This window comes from Primulina tabacum, chromosome 3, assembly GCF_025594145.1.
Source record: "Primulina tabacum isolate GXHZ01 chromosome 3, ASM2559414v2, whole genome shotgun sequence".
Classification (NCBI taxonomy): Eukaryota; Viridiplantae; Streptophyta; class Magnoliopsida; order Lamiales; family Gesneriaceae; genus Primulina; species Primulina tabacum.
Genome location: NC_134552.1, coordinates 6,401,813 through 6,423,523, shown reverse-complemented (window position 1 = coordinate 6,423,523; position 21,711 = coordinate 6,401,813). Strand labels below are relative to the sequence as shown.

Genomic DNA, 21,711 nt, shown 5'->3' with positions numbered 1-21,711 from the left:
GTCTCACACAAATTTTTTCCAAACATAACTAATAATCCAACTAAGAACAAAATCCAACAACATAATAAAAGAAGTTTCGATAAAAATTGAATTTGAAATTTTAGCTTTAATATTTAATACTTAAGCTAACAAAATTTCAAATTCGCAACGTAATTTCATTTCCATTTCTAAAACATCGAATTATTTTGTTGAAGTTGAAAATAAGTTTTAATTTTAAATTTATTTATGAAATATAAGTAATTATATTTTTTAAAAATATAATTTATAAATATAACTATATGTATTTATATTTAAAACAAAACTCGGGGTCTTGGCTGGGCTCAATATCCCCTAATATACCTCGTACCTACGGCCCCGGACTTGTATACATTTATCGTGAAATACTGGTGAAACATTTATGTCTAATCTGGTGGAAATGAGGAAAATTTAAGATTAAATTGTAATTTTATAAAATAGATGATAAAATTTTCTCACAAATATTTTTGTGATAAATAAATACCAATGAGGAAATTTTGATAACATAACTAGAGTTTTCAGGTTAAAAAATAAAATCGAATTATATATATTTTTAAATATTTTAACACTATAAACTTTAATCTATATTTATGGACTAGAATAATTTGATCCCGCGTCCCAACTCCGTGTACTTTGATGGATTGGAGAAGAGATTATACAAGTGCCGCATTGAAGCTTATCGCATAAGAGCTCTTCGCCCCGTTTTCTGCTACGCCGCCGCCATGAATCCTCTCACACGACGGGCACATAGGCAGACTGGCCGCCGGCAGGTGCATGTACAATGGCTGCGCTGATTTCACATCCTTTAACTCTTTAAGCTCCTTGTGCAGCCGCCGGTTCTCATCTGTCAATCTGTCGCAGCATTTCCTCAAGAATTGACAGTCTAACTCCGTTTGCTTCAACTTTGTCCTGCAAAAATTTCAAAATAAAAGTTCGGCAAAAGTCTCACACAAGAAAACAAGACTTCAGAAATGGAAATAACCACCATTTCTGAATACCATATTTTCGTTACCATCTCAAAAACCGTAAAATTATTGAATAATCGTCGATTAAGGATACGAATACCAAACCTGGCCCTTCTGTTTTGAAACCAGACTTCGACCTGGCGAGGTCTCAGCATCAACTCCCTCGCCAACTCTTGCTTTTGCTTCTGCAAATAAACATTACACAAAGTTTTATATAAAAACTTTAGGATCAGAATAAAAAAATCTTTAAAGTACAGCAGATTAAAATTCAGAAAATCAGAATTTAAAATATACAGGATTAAGAGAGCTGTGGCGTTTGAAGCTATCTTCCAAACAAGCAGACTGAATCTTATTGAGTCTAAGCTTCTTCCTTTCACCAAACCCTTCATCTTCTCCACAAGAAATTCTCTGTACTTCAACCTCTTCACAGCTGCCATGTTCTCTTTCCCTCTTCACACTCAAGTTGGAGAAAGACGAAACACCTGTACTATCTTGTCTGAACAGATCATCAGGCTCACGATCCTTAAAAACCCTATTGAAATCATCACAATCTACCGTTTTAGCCTCATGAATCTGATCATGGGTTTCAACACACAAGCTTAGAGTCAACGAAGGCTCGTGTATTTTCCAGAAACGATCAATATCTTGGGCTGCGGCTGCTGGTAGTTTTCTTGAATTGCGAGCGTCTGTTAGTGTTGATGAAATTCCCAGTCCCAAAACAAGGCGTGTTTTGGATGATTCATCGAAACCCATTTCTGTGTTTTCAAGATTGGAGGTTTTTGTTGTGGAAATAAATTAATTTCCGAGCTCTGTGTTTGAAAAATGGTGTTTGCAGATATATATCGAAAGAAGCTGCGCTTTTTCCCAAGGTAATGACGGAATAATATTTATATGTTTCTAATGTATATTTTATGTTAGGGAATTTAACCGAAATTATTGGTTAGAGTAGCATAGTTTTCTTAATGTTGCGCTCTAATTACTCATTTCTGTGGACCATTTTCGTCTCAGTTACGTATTGGAAGTGGTTTGATTTTTAGGTCACAGCTGAAAAACAGAGATAATTTTGAATGTAATGGCTTATTATTATTATTATTATTATTATTATTATTATTATTATAATATTAGGGTGTGGTGGAGACGTAAGAGTTTTTTTTTTCCTTTTAAATGATTTTGTATCGACGTATTTTCGTCGTACGTTAGAGTTTTATGTCACTTCATCCAAATTTTAATATCAAATATTGTTGGTTTATTAGTACCGGGCTTAAATGTGACATAAATTTATATATTACAATTCAAATTTTTTAATATTTTACTTTCCAAATTAAATGAGAAAACTAGTTACTAAGAAATTTGTATTTCGTAGAGAATAAGTTGTTTAATTATTTTATTAAATTGATATTATTTGTATTATGCGTCTATATTTTAAATTATTTAACTGGAATAAACTTAAAAGACTAGCCATATTACAGATGATCAGCAAAGAGATATAGTAAAATTTTAAATACACACAAAGATGTAGCGTTCATGCGAAACTTTTATTTACGGAGAATCTAACTTTTTTAGAAAAAAAATGTTACTTTTTCTGGAAAAAATTTATTTGGGAAAGTTTTCTTCTTGATAAATACTTTCGATAAACCAGAACTAAATATTCTATAAACCAGATTTTAGGCTTCTATTTCAATTTATCTTTGACAATTAAGCAACTTCTTTTTTTTTTCTTTTTTTCTATCTCCACATCCAAACATAAAATTGTTTAATAATTCTAAAAAAACTATTTTTTTAAAAGTACTTTATAAATTAAAGTTTAAACTTTTATATCAAAATTCACCCTAACTCATACTAAATAACAAATAAAAATTATCTCATCGGTTGACTATTTGAACCCCACTTTGCTCCTAATCTCCAATAAAATTATATGTGCCCATCAAGGAGGAAACTAAAAGAAGCCCTTTTTCCTTTCAAAAAACAAAAAAGAAAAAAGAAAGAAGCCCCTTTTAACATGTCAACTAGAATCATTGTAAATAATGAATTGGTGGGAGACACACATCACCACCATGTTTTGTCTTGTCATCTCCCAACCCATTAGGCCCGATTTATAATATATATAATCGGCTTTTTTGTTGTCTTATTTTGAAATTTTTAGATTGTTGATGGGATAATAGATATGGTTATACATATAGGTGGAGAAAAATACGGAATTTTCGATATACCGAGGTTACCGTACTGAAAAATACCGAATTTATCGAAATTTCGGTATACGAAAATTTTCGGTACGATAATGGTATGAAAATTGAAATTTTCGGTATATTCAAAATAATATATATAAATTAAAAAATATAATATTTTTAAATAATAAAATTAAATTTTTAAAAAATATAACGTATTTTTTGGAAGAGAACGATATATATCAATACCGCACTAAAATAAAGAATCTAACTTTTGTTTGGACTCATCATGTTGGAATAGTCCAAATCAAAGTTCAGTGAAGCAGCTCGACTCATAGTTGAAAATTTAAACTGTTGAGAAATCTTATCTTTTTCGCTTAGCCTTACAGCTAGCTAGATGACTGGATGCTGGGTCTCAACTTGTTAAAAAGCTGATAGGCGTCAGGAATCACATAATCTCAGACATTGTCGCAAAGATAGATGATAAAGAAGTCGCACGTGTTGCAGTTGAAGTTTACTGTGTTCATTGACGTCTTGGATCTCCAAACACATGTTGTGGTTGGTGTTTATTGTTTTGATAGATTTATTTTGTATATATCTTTCCTGGTTTCTTTGACTGTCTTTGACTGGCCTTGGAATTACAAGAGAATGAATTTTTTTATATATACTTTCGGTATGACTGTATTTTACCGATACCTTACTAAAACTTCAGCATACCGATTTTTCGATACGGTATACTGTATCGACCACCTCTAGTTATAGAATTTTGATATTATTTTTCAAATAGTGGTAAGAGTAGTTGGTTAATCATTATTTTGTGGAAAATGAGAAAGTATGACTGGGAGATATTATTCAGATTATCTCTTATATTGATAAGACTTATCATGACAAATATTTATATTGATTGGCGATGAATTTATATTGGAAATATGTTTAGGTTTGTGTTTGTATTCTTTCAAACTCTTGATTAAATAATGATAAGATGTAATCAACATTTGTTTATAATTTTTGAAGAGATTTTGTGCATATAGATGCTTGTTAATATCTATATTATGATGAGAAAGTGTTAGTTGAAATGTGCGTGACTTTTGTGAATAAAAATGCATGTTGATCATTTTGTTTTGCGTCAACTTCTATAACAAGTTACTTTTATAATTATGGTTTTGAAGTTTTCAGTTATTAGTGGTGTAAACACATTCAACGTGTCATGATTCATTTCTTGGGAGAAGAAAGTTATATTCTCAGGAGAGAATTGTTTGTGTTATCGAATGGAGTTCGATTGAGGCGGATTATGGAGATAAATGATACTCGTCAAGTGAAGTCTACTAAGTGTGCTCGTTATAGATGTGTCAATAAAAAAGAGATTCTTTTTAGTTTGAATAAGTCCTTGTATGATAACAATTTATATTTAGTGAATTCATTTGATATTTGGACATAGCCCCGTGGACATAGATCTTTGAACCGAACCACGTTAAAATCCTAATGTCTTTGTGTTCATTGTTTTATTATTCACACTTAATAAACAACGATAATGACAAGTCATTAACGTTGCAAGAAACCACAATTATAAATTATTAATAGAAAAATTTTAAATTAAAAAAGGGGGTCGTATAATTTTTTTTGGCGACAAATCGAACAATTATTATATTGATTTTTGAAAAATTATAAGTAGTGGAATGTTAAAAATTATACCTAATCGAATTTTCTTTGAATCCATAATCGATTGTCCTTTTTTAATGATAAATGGATATTGTCGCGTTTGGTTTGTTAAATTAAATTTAGCATTCAATAAGTACCATTAATTTGGCGTCGAGCATTAACCAACTTGTGCAAAAACGTGACTTCAAGTAACTACTTCTCCCTTACTGTTCATCAAGTAATGACTATAAACTTTTCAGATTGAGAGACCAATTTTTTATTTATTTTTTTATTTTTTTGAGATTAGACTTAGAAATTCGATTATTTTGCCGGTTATTATTAATTTACTGAACATAAAAATTATCATATGAAAAATAATGAATCATATATCATGATATATAAAATGATTTTTTTTTTTGTGTGAATGAACAATATATAAAAATACAAAAAATATATTTAACAGTATATATAATAATGAGACATTTGTAAAAATTTATGGTTGTATCACAAAAATGTGATAAATGTCATATATATAAGATACGGTAATATTATCTAATTAAATTGATTGAACAATATGTATCTATATCTATATAATTTAAAAGATGGAGTAAAAGTTGAATCGTTATATTCGAAGAAAAAGTATTTTGTCACTATATAAAAGAACATACGAAGAGATTACATTAAACTATATGGAATTATCTTGTTTGCAATAATTATCTTTGTTAAATAGATTAATCGTACAATTTAAAAGATTTGAGTTGTACGATTACCATCAGTTAAACTTTTGGTAAAATGACAAACATTTGGTCCTACAATTGACATCATAATTAAGGTCACGTGTTCTATAGGACCGAGTGCTTACCGCTTTACCAAAAGCTATAGCTGGTTGTAATGATGCAACTCAAATCTTTTAAACAGCACAGCAACTCAAGCACTTCGGTTCGATCGCTCTACCAAGCAAGGACAATTATTGCACCCAACAATCTCCCTTTCAATAATTGCACTCCTTGCAATCAATGGGAATCGAAACAGTGAATTTGGCTCTGATACTAATTGTAGGACCGAGTGCTTACCGCTTTACCAGAAGCTATAGCTGGCGGTAATGGTGCAACTCAAATCTTTTAAACCGCACATCAGCTCAAGCACCACGGTTCGATCGCTCTACCAAGCAATGACAATTATTGCACCCAACATGTTCGATTCTCATTTATTACAAGAAATACAATTATTGAAGATGAGATTGTTGAGCGCAATAAGTGTCTATATTAGGTAGAACAATCGAAAGTAGTGTCTGAGCTGTTATACGACTTAAAATATTTGAGTTATACTGTTACCATCAACAATAATTTTTAGTAAAACGATAATCACTCGATCATATCAACTATTTTTTTTTTAAAAAAAAGTATAAACACAAATATTAATTAGCTTATAAATAACATGATATATGAAAGTATTAATTACCATTATTTTTGTGGAATGGGAAAGTGGGAAGTGTTATCATTGTATTGGATAGTGAACATATCCAATTATGCATGGTCGGATTTGGTCATTATGAAGTTTGGTTCGTTAATTCAAACAAACAATATACCATTAATGCAACCTTTTTCAGTTTTGTGTTACATCATCAACATTTCAAATATTTATTAAACCTAACTTTATACCGAATAAATAATAAATTACGAAGATATTTTTGTTTCTTGATAATTATTTAATCACATGAAAATTATTCTGAACCCATAATATATATTTATATACATGTGTGTGTGTGTATCTACAAAAGTGTTGTAAAGTAAGTGGTCCTAATTAAGTTCTAAGGAATATTAAATGATGGACTAATTACAATTACTTAAAATTAGGCCAATCATTAATATTGACTTGGAGCATTTGCCCTCTATATAGCTTAAAACACTCACAAATTTATTTATTTTTTTAAAGAAATAAACAGTGTTATTGTTTTTACTCTTAATTGTCGAGGTTTGAATGTGTAAACAAATTGAATTTGATCCGATGCACTTATCTCAAGTTTCTCGCTTTAACGCAAATTTGAACACACATATCTCCAACAAAAAATGATAAATGATGTTTATACCTCTTCATTCAACAAACAATGACCTAAATGTTTTGGGAATAATAATATTAATAAACATTAAATCTAGTGGACATGTCATGAACTTGACAAAAACTTGTGTGAGACGGTCTCACGGTCGTATTTTGTGAGACATATCTCTTATTTGGATTATCCATGAAAAAATATTACTTTTTATATTAAGGGTATTACTTTTTATTGTGAGTATCAGTAGAGTTGACCCGTCTCACAGATAAAGATTCGTAAGACTGTCTCACAAGAGACCTACTCCATGAACTTTGAATAAGTCAGTTCTCAGTCTTGAAAAAATTTCTAACTAATTCTCAAGTTCTTTTTGAATTCAGTTATTCAAAAAACAATCAATATTTGTCATAAAACTCATATCAGACCGTCATATATTTCAATTTATGAAACGAATCTCTAACTCGTGAATAATATTATTATTTATATTAAAAATATTATTTTTTAATATAAATATAAATCAAATCAATAAACGTGAGAAACTCTTTTGATGATTGTTAAGATATTGTACTTTTGAAATTTATTTGATTTGATAAGACAAAAAGGACCCGCCAATGATTTGGTAAGTGATGCATTGGATTGCGTTTTTGATAGCTACTATCCTGAATGATATGATCAAACTAATTGACAAACTATATTTCTGACAGGATAAGGTTTCGTGGTGTCCGTCGTTAGTTCCTGTTTTTGCGCTCAGCCAGCCAACGTTGGCCATTCCAAGTCCGTCTTCAGTCTTCACTTGGTCGGGGGATTCTGTTTTAGATTGTGGGTCCGTTGTTTCGTGTAATTTTAATTTTTAAATTTATACATAATTTAAATGTTATATTCTAATTAATTTTTCTTCTTTTTTATGATTACACTTTTTGCAACACATTGAAATCAAATACGTCAACTCAAATTTTTTAATTCATTAATATTTTGATTTCTCTCACGTCATATTTATAAATGTTGAAATATAATGCAAATTAGACTATATCACATATGGAAAAAATAAAATTTTGAGTGAGAATTTTAATCATGCGGGTAGAATTATTTTTTAGAATAGTGACAATAAATATAAAAAATAATAAATATAGAAAAACGTGAAAGTCGAATAAAAATAAAAAAATCATGTGAATATTATCGCCAAACTTAATTAAACATATACCCTTCTCTTTTGCTAAATACCTTCTTGACGTTAACGGAATATCGTCATACAATCAATCAAAGAACTTTATAACAATTAAAAAAGGAATATATATTTTTTGTGAAGCGATCTCATGGATTTATGTATGTGATATGAGTCAAGTTGATCCATATTTAAAATAAAAAAATAATGTTTTGATATGAAATAATTATATTTTTTATGAGTTGGGTTGGGTCGGAGATATGTCTTACAAAATTGAATCGTTAACAATCTTACAAAATTTTTGTGTTAACAAAGATAACTGAATCTAGAGATTGATCCTCTACATATTTGATATGTATCTAGAAAACGCATATATAAGCTTAATCATAAGTTGCAAATAATATATAGTAATGATATTTAAAATATTATTTTCATGTAAAATCCAGACCTATTTTGAACTATGCATGAAATAAAAGTATTTTCATAATTCAAATCTTTTGAGAACTATTTCCTAGCTGGTTAAAAATTGTACGTGAAGTGTTTGTGACATGAATTAATGCCATACCTGTAATTATCATATAAAATCGTTTCAATTAAAGTAATATCTCAAGCATATTGTGGGGATATGCATGTATTATTCTCCTGTAAATAAAGAATTTTATATTTGTTGATATTCATATATTAAACAACGAATATGAAAAACTTCAAAATATTAGTCAATCCATACCAAAAAATACGTCATTGTTTGCGCAAATTATTACTTTTGAATTCTTCTTTCCAATCCCAAAATTAGCTTGAGGATCACACGGGTTTCATCAGGATACCTCGGTTTTGTGCGCTCGTTGGTCAGGGAATTCGTCCCGTCTAAGGGCTTATAGCTCGACCCATTGACACCTTCGTGGTACAACCCTTCATGCTCATGTGGATCTATGTGCTTCCATATTTTAAAAAATAAAGTTATGTCTCAATCAACGACTGTAATTTTTGATCAAGCACTTGAGAACTTAATTATAACATTTTTCGATATCAAAAAATGGAATTCATCCCTATATATTGAATGATGACAAGGATTGTTATAGGCCATTTACATGGGAATAGAATAACTTTGATGGTTCCAATAGAAAAGTACACGTTATCTTTTCACCTCAATAAGTAAAAGGGATTATCATGCAGCAAAGACTTTTACTAAAGCAAAGCCTTTTGGCACTACCATCCTCTCAGTTTCTATCCTCTATTCTTACCCTCAATCTTTTTTCTTTTTCCTTTTTCAAAATGTTCATCATGTCATAATTCTATAAATCATAAAGATTTTTTGTCATGTATAACTCGTAAAAAGAAATATCAATCGTAATTTGACCTGATTTTAGGTGTGTCACACTTTTGGCCACCAAAGATTATCTAAATCACAAAAAGATGTAATACTATGACTAATTTATTAAACCACAACTATAGAATATAATTATACAACATCAAACTCGAATAATAACTCTGTCGTTTCGTTGAATCATATTATAATTCGCCTAGTTGTATTAAATATAAGATTCAAAATATTTATTTCTTTGTGAAATAAAGAATCTAACATAACATTTCATCATAACGTTGGAAGACTCTTTTGTGGGATTAGACTTACTTATGGAAGCATCATTCTTTCGTTTAAAAGTAGAGAAATTCCTATCCATATTCCCATACCACCCACCACGCCTTTCGACCCAACTTCACCTTTTGGTTTATCACTTTTATTAATTTATACTTGCTGAGTGAAAATCCAAACGAGAATATATATATATATATATATATATATATATATATATCAAAAAATTATTAAAATCGTCTTGTAAGTTGATATATTTCGATTTTGGTTATTGAGTTAATACACGTTGGATATTGTGATATGATGTTTGACAATGCTAATGTGTTTAGCGTCAAATCTTTATTCCAGCAAAAGCAGACATAATAAAAGTAAAGAAAAACCAATTTATCAAACTAAAGACTAATTTTGAATATTTAAAAGACTAAACTCGAAATACTTCTCATATATATATATATATATAATATGTATATATATTTTTATATATGTATGTGTGTGTGTGTGTGTGTGTGTGTGAAGTATTTACATTTAAAAAACATTATTTCTATATGGCATCTGTGAGTCGGGCATATGAGAAGGGGAATAGAAAGAACATTATTTTAAAAAGCCTTTAAAAAGAGCAACTTACATTATATATTAAACTATTTTTACATATTTCTTGAAGTCATTTCAAATCATGGAATGTCAACCGATTCTTCATTTGGATACTTAACACACAAAATCTTTTTCAACAGCACAAATGAATCGAACCTTTTCACTGTGATTCAAAGCATAAACATGGCAAAAACTTGTGTGAGACGGTCTCACGGATCGTATTTTGTGAGATGAATCTCTTATTTGGTTCATTCATGAAAAAATATTACTGTTTATACTAAAAGTATTATTTTTTATTGTGAATATCGGTAGAGTTGACTCGTCTCACAGATAAAGATTCGTGAGACCGTTTCACAAGATGCTTACTTCATAAACATATAATACAATTTCCTTTACACAAATTAAGGATGACGCTAATTAAGATTCCTAACTCAATCAAATCTAACAATATCTATAGTTTGACATTATGGTTCAAATTTGAAGCCGCGCGAATTTAATAGAACATTTTGATAATGGGAGTATATATATAAAATTGAATTACGAATAATTCCCCACGAAAGGGCCATATTTTTGGCACTGAATGGGGTAAATAAAATTTAAAAATCGTTTGTAATTAATTTCCTAAAGATTGTTAACCTTTAGGTCTTGAACATAAGAGCTTACATGCTATTCGTTTCCATTGTCACAATTATTGAAATCGCCTGTAGGATAATAAAATAGAATCTGATTTTATTCCCATACATACGCGGTTGAAACATATGGGACATTATAAAATTATTTCACACAAAATTTGAGGTTGGAATTACATATTTGAAATAAAAATTTCAAGAGAGGAAAATTTGTCATATCCGATGAAAGATTTGATTGGAATCAATTCCAAGGAAATGCTTCTATGAAATGTGGCTCTAATCAGATTCAAATTCGAATTAATTTGAACTCAGCCTAGTTAGGATAGTTGTGACCTAGTGCTAGTGTATGTGAAAAGTTGAAAAAGACGATGTATATGCATACTATATTCAGGTCTTTGTTCCAACTTCAAGTAATTTGAGGTTTACAAAACTATCAATTTGAAAATAATATAATCTTTTAATTTTATTAAGAATAAATTTCGTTGTGCTAATGGCATGTTCACAATCAATCGACGTAGCGGAAGGAAAGTGGGAAAACACAAGTAAAGAAAATAGGAAATAAGCACTGATAGAGAAACATGATCAGTTTTAACAGCAAGAAAGAAAAGCCACGAGGGTAACAGCCACGCCGAAACTCGGCTCTGACTTGTCGTAGTCCGAGGGCGAGCTTATGAGGATTAACTATTGATATTACTTACACATTCATATTCAACCGAACCGAGTTGATTGTATTATGAAAGGTAAAAACTTACAGTGGAGACGATTATTAACAAAGAACGTGCTCTTCATTGAGCTTTCATTAACCCCTGTTACACATCAATTTGTAGCCACCTTCCCCGTAACCTCACTATCTTTTGCAACTCCATCATTTTCAATACAATCATCTGATACTAAACGATCAGAAGATTTGGCATAAGCGTTCTCTTGTGCCTCTACTTCTTCATGTTCAGTCATGTTTTCATTTTTATTTTCCGCTTTTGTATCTTGAGCAGCTTCAAAAGTTTTGTCAGTCTGATTTGCTTCACTAAACTCATCATTCTTAATTGTTTCTTTCCCTTCAGTATCTGCAAGTAAATCATTCTTGTAAGCTCTAAGGAGTTCTTTATCTTCAAGATTTAATACGACATTCTTCTCTGTACTTGAAGCTACTTCAAAACCTTTGGCACTATGGTGATCGTCTCCTTTCCCCGTGAAACATCCATCTCCCTGAACATTCTCTTCACTGAAATATTCATCATTGTCCTCCATCGAATGAGCTTCGTCACCATGGCTCTCCTTTTCATTTTCATTTTCAGATTCGTTCTCTACTACATCCTCATTAATCTCATCACCCGTGTTTTCCCTCCATTCTAGACGCAGCATCCGCCTTCTCAAATCACCCAACTCCCTATCCATCAAGAACAATCTTTCCTTCAAAATCAGATTCTCCTCCTCCAATTGAGCAATATGGGCATCCTGATCATCCACTCGATTCTCCAGCACATTATGATACTCCATCCCACCAACACTGTTTGGATTATATATCATCTCGAAACGGCTCAAGTCATGATCCAATCTCCTCTCCACCTCAACGTGCTCCTCCACATCACTCTCGCTGGAACATCCTTCATCTTCCTCCTCATCCTCATGAGCCTCGATCTCATGCCCGGGCAATCTTAACCTAATCAACCCCTTCATTGACCCATATCCATCAACACCCCATTCTTCCTTAGCCATATCCACCAAAACCTCCCTGGATGGAGAGAATGTAGGAGTCGGCAAAACTGCAGGGGTCACTGGACATGGAGAAACTAACGAAGCGATACCACCACTCTTCTTTGCTCTGATTAAAAAGGAAGTAGTATTCCTCGGAGCAAATGGAGCAGATCTGCTATTGTTGTTGTTGTTAGTACCACCGACATTCATATGCGTTGTATAGTTCTTATTATACTTCTTTTTTGGGAAGAATTTCCAGGTCTTTGTTTGATTCTGATGCTGCAACTCGTTCAAATTTGGAGGCTTGTAGTTATTAAAATTCGAACTCCCAACACCACCAGCACTAATGGTCTTGACACCTCCACCAATTCCACCAGCATTAGAGCCAGCCATTAAGGACTTGTGCTGCTCCTTTCTCCTCTTGTCTACCTTTTTGCCCTTCCAACTATTCCTTGGCCCCAATGCTTTATTAAATGTAGAATGCGGCGGTTGTATTGCACCATGATTAGCGTTATGAAACTGTGACGGAGGAGCCCACAAGCCATAACTCCGATTCATCTGAGCCATCTGCCGACAAGACGTATGACCAATCAGATCACCCAAATTAGAAATAAATGGAGGATTTGCAAAGGGTTTAATAAAGGTTAAACACTACCTGTGGCTGTTGGTGCGGATTCATTTGATTCATACCGATCATATTCTGATTCATGTTCATCAATTGCTGTTGATTCATCATTGCTGCTTGCTCGTTCATCTCAATGTTTACTGCCGATCGATCAAATTGGAAAAAAAGAAAATACAAAAGCCGTAAATCGGATCCCTAAACCTGAGAAATTCAAAATTATTATACGCATTGACATGACAATGAAATGCAGACAACCTATTTCAACTAAACAAGTAACATTACATAAGAACAACAAAAACATATCACGTTGGTTACAAATACATGTAGAATGTTACCCTATTTTTTTTATGTTTTCTTTTACCAGAGGCTAAAAAAATTCCCTTAGATTGTATAGCTAAAGGAATAATAAAGAAATTGAAAAACAGGGGCTGCCCGCTATGCAATCAAACAATATATATTCCAGCAATCAAGAAATGTCTACTTGTATGGATAAGGTAATTCTCATGACCATGATTCTTTAATTCTATTTTATAGCTTGTTCGATGACAAAAACTTTGTTTCTTGAATCTAGGGACACAGCATAAAATTGTGAATCATTCTTAATATAGCATCTCCAAGCCGTGAACTATCAGATCACCTAATCCTTGGTGAGATAAAATGCATCAATTATTGGAATAACCTGGCTTAGAGATTCAGAATTCCACAGAAAAAATTATCAATTAATATCGGCATATCTCATATTTCCGTTAATCTAAACTGAACACGACCGGTTCAAGACTCAATACGAGATCTTGTATAATGCTTAAATTTCAAAATAGAAATAGAAATAGAAATAGAAAATTGTTGAGCCTTTCCTTACATTTTCAGTTTGATTCTAGATAAATCGCCATAAATTGTTTGAATTTAAAGATCTAAGGATCCATAGCCATGAAGTTTTAGGATAATCCCTCAGAAAGTTGAGAAACTTACCCCCAAACAGTAGCTGGTAGAGTAGAAAACACTGATTCGAAGCTTAAATGGAGCTCCCAGCTTGAATTTTGGAAGAAATCCCACGAGGAAAATCAGGGTTTTTCTCTATTTCCACCCGTTGGTAAAGTTTGTTAAGCGGTTTTTTAATTAAATAATAATTAATATATGATATTTGAGTAGTTCAAATAAATATAACAAATATTAATATTAATATATTTTTAATATGATATTCAATTTTATTTTTTTATCCGATCTAAAATAATTTATTTTATATATATGTTTCAAATTTTTAATATTTTGTACTAAATTTTATAAGAAAAAATAATCGTAAGACCATGGAGTGCATTTTGTGTGAATCAAGGACGGTCGAGAAGGTTTAGATATGACAAACACATATTTAACTATTCTCATAAGAATTAAAAGCAAGTCTCTCGTAATAATACAAATACAAATAATAAAAAACGTACCAAAATATCCAAAAAAATATTTAAATGTAATAAACCGGGGTCCAAAACCCGGCCTCCTCGTATTTTTTTATTTTCTACATTATATTTTAACATTATCAAAATCGCTATTATTTTTAAAGTATTATTATTATATAATAAAATATGTGAAACTATACTATTATTAAAATATAAATGTAACAAATAAATCAGTTATATTATGATTATTAACTAACAATAATATAACTGAAATATGAAAAACAATAAATGACGTAAAATAATAGAATATTTTTTAAAAAAAATCATTAAAAGGAGGAGCCGTGGTTGAGACTCCAGTTAGGGAGGAGTATTATATATCTGTTCAACGGAATTAATGGACCAAACTCAGAAATCGACTTGTTTACAGTGGAAGATTTCATCCTACCTTGTGGGACACTGCCCCCATGAAAAGATCAAAGACCCAGATTTATACACACATACATGAGATCCGTCAATTTTTTTAAAATCAATGGTTCAGATCATGTGAGGGCATTTTATTCTTTTAATTCAACATAGGGACTAGCCATCTTGCAGTCCACTGATTACTCCCCATGCACCAAAAATGTCATAAAAAACACAAAGGTAACTTCATCGCATGCACAACACAACCTCAGAGCAGCTTCCAACAAATCATAAGATTCATCCTCGAGCATTTCCTCAAAATCAACAATCAAAGTAGCAAATGATACACAAAGAAACTAAGTCCCCCTAAGTTGCATACCCTACTGCTACAACTAAATAAGAACAGTAACCACACATTCGAACCAAAAAAAAAAAAAATCCATCATGCTACACAACAACGAAATCAGCGCATGCGTACTTGTACAAGCCTATACGATTTACATTCTTGACCTGTGTTTGTGTCTAAGAAAAGAACAATCCGCAACAAAAGAACACAGCACGTCTGCAAAATCAACAGCTTCAAAAACCTACACCAAACGTGAATAATAATTTGTCATTAAGATTATGATCAAACGAATTTAATATGCAAATTTATATTTAAGACTAATATTTGCCACCTTGCTTAGACAGAATGAAGCAGATATGCAAGGATTTGTAGAGTTGGTCCTTTCAAATCTTGCCATTAGTTAATATCTCTAAGCAGCCATTGTTCTTCGCTTTTTCATCGTCCTGTCGGGATGCAGTTTCCTGTATAAATTCAGCCATTTGTCTCATAAAAACGGCCCAAAGAAAAGTAGAAAACTATTCAAAAACATAACAGGGAAAGTATAACGGAGTTGCAAAGTCCAATGCAAATCTCTTTTTTCAAAATACAAGTAAATAAAGATAGCATAAAATCAAATATGACAAAAAAAAGGGAAAAAAACTTGATGTCTATGAGTTGCATGCATACAATCACCCACAAATGCATATGTACGACGGAATTTGTTGGTGAGACACAAAAAATGATTGACTTATAACCAGAAACTACCTTAGAGTCTCCAATGGTTCTTTCAACAGCAACAGCATGAGCAACTGCTATTACATCTTTAAAAGTGATTATTTTATCTATACATACACTTGTTTTTTCTGCACCAACGAGAGTCTGATCAAATGGCACCACATCATTATCAATCTCGGGGGCCCTTAAGTTCTCACACAAACTGCACAGAAGGGAAAAGAATGAACTTGCGTAGAGAACAAATATGCAACATGAATTGATGAATCCAAGAGTACCGTAGGGTGGCAGCTTCTACTTCAAGTTGTGTTGTCACATCTTTCTCTTTCCTTCTCTTGTTGCTTGGCTTTTGCTCCAGCAAGGTATCAGCACACCGTTTCAGCCATGAAAAAGAAGCAGTGATAGGCGAAGATGACTCGAGAGACTTCATTACATCATGTTCAAACCCATTGCTAATGTTACCGTTTTGATCCAAGGGTAATTTATTTTGTGGATTCAAAAAGCTTGAAGATTTCTGAATATATGCCTGCAAAGTGGATAGGTGCATCTCCTTTTCAGCAATACTATCTAATCTCTCTTTCAAATCTTCCAATTTTTTCAAACTATCAATCTGAGCAAGAATCTCCTCTCTATCTGCACGAAGCAATTCCCTTTGTTTCTCCAGCTTCTCTCTCTGCACCTTAAGCTCGTTTATAGAATTATTCAGCTCTGCCCATTCCTGGTCCCTCTTCTCCCGATCCAGATTTATTTCCTTTCTCTCATTATCAAGTCTCTTCATTGCAGATTTAACATGTTCTAGTTCCTTTTGCACAGTTTCTTTGAGAGAATTAATATGTCGAAGTTCTTTCTTTTTGTCTTCCTCAATCTCCGTTTCTCTTTCTTTAAGATAGCTCTCAATTTCCTCAAGTCTATTACTAACACAACTCTCCAGCTCTTCTTTCTGCAACTCCATATCGAGCAAGAAATCTGCACGTTCTTTCTGAAACTTACTGAACCACTCAGAGCGTTCATGCTCAAGTTCACTCATAAATGCTTCGCGATCACGGGAAAGTGACTCAAGATCTTGTTTATATTGGTTTCTCATTGCAGTTCTCTCTGCTGTCAACCTCTCACGCTCATCCTTCAGAAATTTAGAGATGATTAACTTCTCTTCAGCAATAAGCTCGGCTTGTCTTGCCAGCTCCTCTCTTTTCTCATCAATTAACTCCCACTCAGCTTCAAATTTCTCCTTCTCTTCTTTTAAATGATCTGCTTCATCCTCAAGTTCCCGCTTTTGAGCACTTATAGTGTCGATCTCTTCTTTGAGTCTCAATTCAAGCACAAGAGATTCATTTGTTTCACTCTTCATCGCCTTTACTTTCTCTTCTGCGTCATTAACAAATTTTTTCTTCTCCTCCAGAGAATCCAAAGACTTTTGAAGGTCAATCATTTTCTGACTGATTTCTTCTTTCTCCAGTTGGAGAGAGCGTTTCTTAGATTCCAACTCTTCTTCAGCAGTGAAAAGATTCTTCTCTTTCTCTTCAACTAAACTTGACCTCTCTTCCACTTCTTTTTCACGTTCTTGAAGACGTTTTGATTCAATATCCAGTTCAAGTTCTCTTTCTGATATATAATCCTCTCTTTGCCTCGTATCTAGCTCTCTTAGCTCCCATGCACGTCTCTTCACATTCATTTCATCTTCGATCAGTTTGTGTCTATTAACTAATTCTGCCTCAAAAGCAGAGTTCTTCTTTTGAAGAGTTGCTTCATGATTATAAATTACTTCTTGGACATTATCCTGCAATGTACCAATAGGAAAATTGAGGGGGATACAGAAGGTTCCAGGGTGATAGCACTAGCAAATTGATGCTCATGCTGCATACACAAATATGATTACATACATACAGTGATACACTGAAAAATATATATAAAACAATATTGATATATTTTTAAAAATACATGATATATAAAGAATATTCCAAGTCAATAATACATGAATTACATGGGGCGTGAGGGAAAAAAAGAAGTTAATACTACCTCCATAGGTAACGTCTTTGCCAACCTGTGCAGTATCTCAACGGTCAATTTACTTAATATACATGAACAGCATAAGAAGTGGAAATTTCAAAATTTTAAAATATCTAATATGCAAATAATCAATAATATATAGACTAGCCATGACTTTATGATGAAGCAAAAACAAGAATCTAGGCTCCATAACTGCACTAAAGAGTATGTTGAAAGGCTTTCAGGGAGAATACTTGTACAAAAATGAGGATTTTGGAGATGTCTATCACTATTTAAATTGTTAGGTCAGCTAGAAATAATATAATTTCAGGGGTATAGAGCCTAGCAGCGTACGCCTATTACAACAAGACACTAATCTTGGGGACTTAATAGTATAGAACATTATTTTTTTTACAATAGCTTGGCATGCCAGGTATATCTGTAACATGCTTTTGATCAATGAATTATAATTTTTACTTATAAAAAAAAAACATCACCACTGCTACTGTAAGATAAAAAAATGCTTTGCCAATGAAGAATTTGTAGCAATAATTACATTGTGTAAAAGTGCACGACAGTGGTTTAAATACAATGTTTAACTACAAAAGAAGATTCTTTACCCTAAAAAAAGAAATTCAATATACACAATGATTGACTTAGAACTTCAGTCATCAGTTCCAATAATCAAATTGACCATTTGTATCCTAATTTATTTCATTTAGAGGAGTTTACTTACAGATTCTTTGCTGGCAATTTTAGCTTGTAACAGAAGTAAATCTTCCTCCTTCTTGAGAAGATCACACTCTCGTCTGATGGCAGCCTAGAACCAAGTAAAATTTTAGAAAAATTACCGTGCGGATAATCCTATATCCAGGATTACCAATACAGGGAACAAAGAAGAGAGGTAATAATGCAATATAGCAGCATATTGTGTTATTGACAACCAAATAAATCGAAAGTCATGTGTCAACCTCCTCTCTTGCTGATAAAAAACTTGCTCTCAATTCCAGGGCTAGTTTTTCCTCATTCAGGGATCTTTGGTCTTTCTCCAAGCTTAACTTCAAATCCTCCAACTTCTTTTCAAATCTCTCCAACTCTTTAGTTCTAGTGAAGACATATTCCTCCCTCTGATTTAGCAAGCCCTGCCCTTCAAGTAGTCTTTCTTGTGTAAGCTGCTGAGCTTTCTGCCTTTCGGATAGGGATAGCTTCTCATGCTGGATGTCTTTCTCTTTGGCATCAAGCCTGCATAATAATGACAAACAAGGATATCGTCAACCACTTCAGAAAGTTAATAAATGAACTAAAAACTTACTCAGACTTCAATGTCGTCATACGCCTCCTTAAATCATCTTCACGTTCTTCAACTTCATGCAACTTCCTTTCAGCCATTCGATGGTAGCGACTCGCCTCTAATTCCAACAATTCAGCCGCTCTTCGTTTCTCATCGGCTTCTAACAACTTATTATTACCATCTTCCACCATATTTTGTGCCTCAGCATATTTACTTTCTGCAGAAACTTTCACCTCTGCATATTCCACCCGCATCTCATGCAATGTCTTCTCAATCTGAGGAAATTATTGAGTCAGTAAGTAACACGTTGAGATGAATCATAAATACTCATGCAAATTATATATCATAACAAAATTACATTCTTAAGACATTCTTTCTCAATTCCAAGTGATTTCCTCAGACTATCTTCCCGCTTCTTGGCATCAGCCAAATCCGAGACACGAAAAGACTGTAACCGTTTATACTTCAGTTCAGTGGATTCAGCCGCAGATTTTGCTTCCTCGAACTTTGAAAGCCACTCTTTTTTCTCCAGAATGAGAAGGCCCATGTGATGTTGGTGGTCATATATCTATAAAAGCCGGTGCAGGTAACGTCAATGACTAACAAATAATACACGCGCAAAATTTGAACTTATTTACACCAATACACTCGCGGAAAAGATAAAGATATTAAAATATCCAATATAGTGAGTAATTAATGAAAAATTTCCCGCTGTAATATCTAAACCAAAAATCAAAGCATAAATTCTCAGAAACAAACACCCATTTTCCTAATATTCTCCAGCAAGGAAGAACGAAAAAAAACAAAACCCGTCCAACGAATCTTTTAAGTGCTAAAATTAAAAGCAAAAAAGAAGATCGAGAAGTACTCCAAAAAATTAGAACACAAAAAGCACACAAGAAAGAAAACTCAAACGTAAATTTATACCTCAGCTTCAAGTTTCGCGATGTAAGCTATTAACGCAGATTTATCCATCCGGTTTATGGACTCTTCATCAAACGCTGATTCTTTCAACCGTTTCCACAAAACTTCATCAGTCAAAGGAGTTTTCAAAACCCTAACCGAACCTGGATTCGGAGAAAGTGCAACGGTGGAAGGTGCCCTGGGAATCAACGCTAACTTCTCCGTTTGAGAACTAGAGCTAGCCATCAATCGATCGAAACCCTATAATCGCAATGCTTCAAAAACTTACCCTTTTCTCAAATTTCTGCTACGAATTGCTGAATTTTGAGATGGGTTTGGTTCTTCAGTGGAGAAAGGTGTGGACTCCACTACATACTTTTCCTCCATTTTATTCCTTCCCCCCTTTATTATGTTGTCTCCCGGTATACGACGCCGTTTCTGGGTCTAAGAATGAGAAGTAGAATCGGGCGGGTTGTCTAGGTCTAATTTTATTTACAAGTTAACAATCCTTGCCTTAATTAGATTATAAAATCTAAACTTTGAAATTTGAAATATTACTTCAGATTTATTCATGGCGGTTGACCAACGATTACAAATATAAAATCGATAACCTTGTAGAAAGAATATCAAAGGGTTCCATAATATCTAACGTGAATTTGAAAACTTTTTTTCGTATATATTTAAAAGTTATATTAAAATTAAAACTTTTTTGAGACAGAGTCATGTTATATTTATATTATTATATTATTAAGTTTGAGATATTTAGAGTAAATAATTTTTGATTTCAATGTATGTTTTAATAATTATATATATTAATAGAGACTTTTATACAAGTCACATGTTGCTCAATGAATACGGTCTTTATTTTCTAACAATCAAGTTGTAAGTTCAATTCTTAATCCAGTCTTTTTCCTTTCTTTTCCAATTTATTTTAAATTTATATATCAAAATTGAAGTGTAGTTCCTAACTATTTATTATAATTATATTTTTTTTACTCTCATTTAAATATAAATCAAATGAATTATAAAAAATATGGTACAAGCACGCAACGCGCGCATCGATATACTAGCATATGATTAAGAGAGAGACGATACCATTATATATGATGTTGATGAAAATCGCAAGGTCTGCCGGGAGGTCGAAACTCGTTTTGGAAGCTCGGGTCAGATCTTCGGATCTGGAAGCACAATCAGGAACGTTAGAAGGGGACTGAAAGGTTGTTCCGACATAGCTCCTTCAACATTCAGACTAATATGAAATGTGGGTTCAGAATGATTGAATATATGAATAAATAAACAATGACCAGAACCTGATATTTATAGGATAAAAGTCACTATGCGAATAGAGTTCTTAGAAGACTACAATTATATTATTCGTAAAATTCTAAATCCGTTGGAATCCTTATCCTGTTGGACTTTGGATTCTCAGAATCTCAGATAAAGTTAGATTAAATCTTTACGAGTCTTATTTATGTGGATTACATTGTGATGTATATGAGTGAGAGCTCGTTTGAGACATGAGCTCGTCTGACTTGTACTAAGCCGATCCAAGTTT

General features: G+C 32.5%; 3 protein-coding genes across 5 annotated transcripts; all 3 read right to left on the bottom strand.

Moving 5' to 3' along the window:
* Positions 1–465: 465 nt before the first annotated feature.
* LOC142538885 (homeobox-leucine zipper protein HAT22-like) lies at positions 466–1,865 on the bottom strand. The gene is made up of 3 exons (XM_075644180.1): positions 1,275–1,865; positions 1,086–1,165; positions 466–924 (listed from the first exon to the last, which is right to left on the bottom strand). Exons 1-3 carry the CDS (start codon positions 1,731–1,733, stop codon positions 669–671), a joined length of 795 nt encoding a protein of 264 aa, XP_075500295.1. The 5' UTR covers positions 1,734–1,865; the 3' UTR covers positions 466–668.
* Positions 1,866–11,349: 9,484 nt separating this feature from the next.
* On the bottom strand, positions 11,350–14,248 carry LOC142539672 (uncharacterized). 3 transcript variants are annotated; one of them, XM_075645279.1, is made up of 3 exons: positions 14,096–14,248; positions 13,157–13,327; positions 11,350–13,068 (listed from the first exon to the last, which is right to left on the bottom strand). In XM_075645279.1, the coding sequence occupies exons 2-3, from the start codon at positions 13,253–13,255 to the stop codon at positions 11,623–11,625; spliced, it is 1,545 nt and encodes a 514-aa protein (XP_075501394.1). In that variant the 5' UTR covers positions 13,256–13,327; positions 14,096–14,248; the 3' UTR covers positions 11,350–11,622. The 3 variants fall into 3 exon arrangements, with proteins under 3 accessions (XP_075501394.1, XP_075501397.1, XP_075501396.1); XM_075645282.1 differs by having other exon boundaries at positions 13,157–13,266; positions 14,096–14,233; XM_075645281.1 differs by having other exon boundaries at positions 13,157–13,321; positions 14,096–14,231.
* An 878-nt stretch (positions 14,249–15,126) lies between these two features.
* LOC142539671 (uncharacterized) lies at positions 15,127–20,579 on the bottom strand. The gene is made up of 9 exons (XM_075645278.1): positions 20,181–20,579; positions 19,612–19,821; positions 19,275–19,528; positions 18,934–19,204; positions 18,699–18,782; positions 16,255–17,753; positions 16,010–16,181; positions 15,597–15,726; positions 15,127–15,506 (listed from the first exon to the last, which is right to left on the bottom strand). The coding sequence occupies exons 1-8, from the start codon at positions 20,400–20,402 to the stop codon at positions 15,649–15,651; spliced, it is 2,790 nt and encodes a 929-aa protein (XP_075501393.1). The 5' UTR covers positions 20,403–20,579; the 3' UTR covers positions 15,127–15,506; positions 15,597–15,648.
* Between the last annotated feature and the right edge of the window lie 1,132 nt (positions 20,580–21,711).

What these genes read in the sequence shown, in the direction of transcription:
- LOC142538885 (XM_075644180.1), bottom strand. Translation starts at nt 1,733, where the DNA reads ATGGGTTTCGATGAATCATCCAAAACACGCCTTGTTTTGGGACTGGGA. An exon ending in GCCACAGCTCTCTTAATCCT is followed by an intron (nt 1,166 to 1,274) that starts GTATATTTTAAA and finishes GTTTATTTGCAG; the next exon opens with AAGCAAAAGCAAGAGTTGGC. An exon ending in TTTCAAAACAGAAGGGCCAG is followed by an intron (nt 925 to 1,085) that starts GTTTGGTATTCG and finishes AAATTTTTGCAG; the next exon opens with GACAAAGTTGAAGCAAACGG.
- LOC142539672 (XM_075645279.1), bottom strand. Translation starts at nt 13,255, where the DNA reads ATGAACGAGCAAGCAGCAATGATGAATCAACAGCAATTGATGAACATG. An exon ending in ATCCGCACCAACAGCCACAG is followed by an intron (nt 13,069 to 13,156) that starts GTAGTGTTTAAC and finishes TCTTGTCGGCAG; the next exon opens with ATGGCTCAGATGAATCGGAG.
- LOC142539671 (XM_075645278.1), bottom strand. Translation starts at nt 20,402, where the DNA reads ATGGCTAGCTCTAGTTCTCAAACGGAGAAGTTAGCGTTGATTCCCAGG. An exon ending in AGAAAGAATGTCTTAAGAAT is followed by an intron (nt 19,529 to 19,611) that starts GTAATTTTGTTA and finishes TAATTTCCTCAG; the next exon opens with ATTGAGAAGACATTGCATGA. An exon ending in GAACCATTGGAGACTCTAAG is followed by an intron (nt 15,727 to 16,009) that starts GTAGTTTCTGGT and finishes GAATTTATACAG; the next exon opens with GAAACTGCATCCCGACAGGA.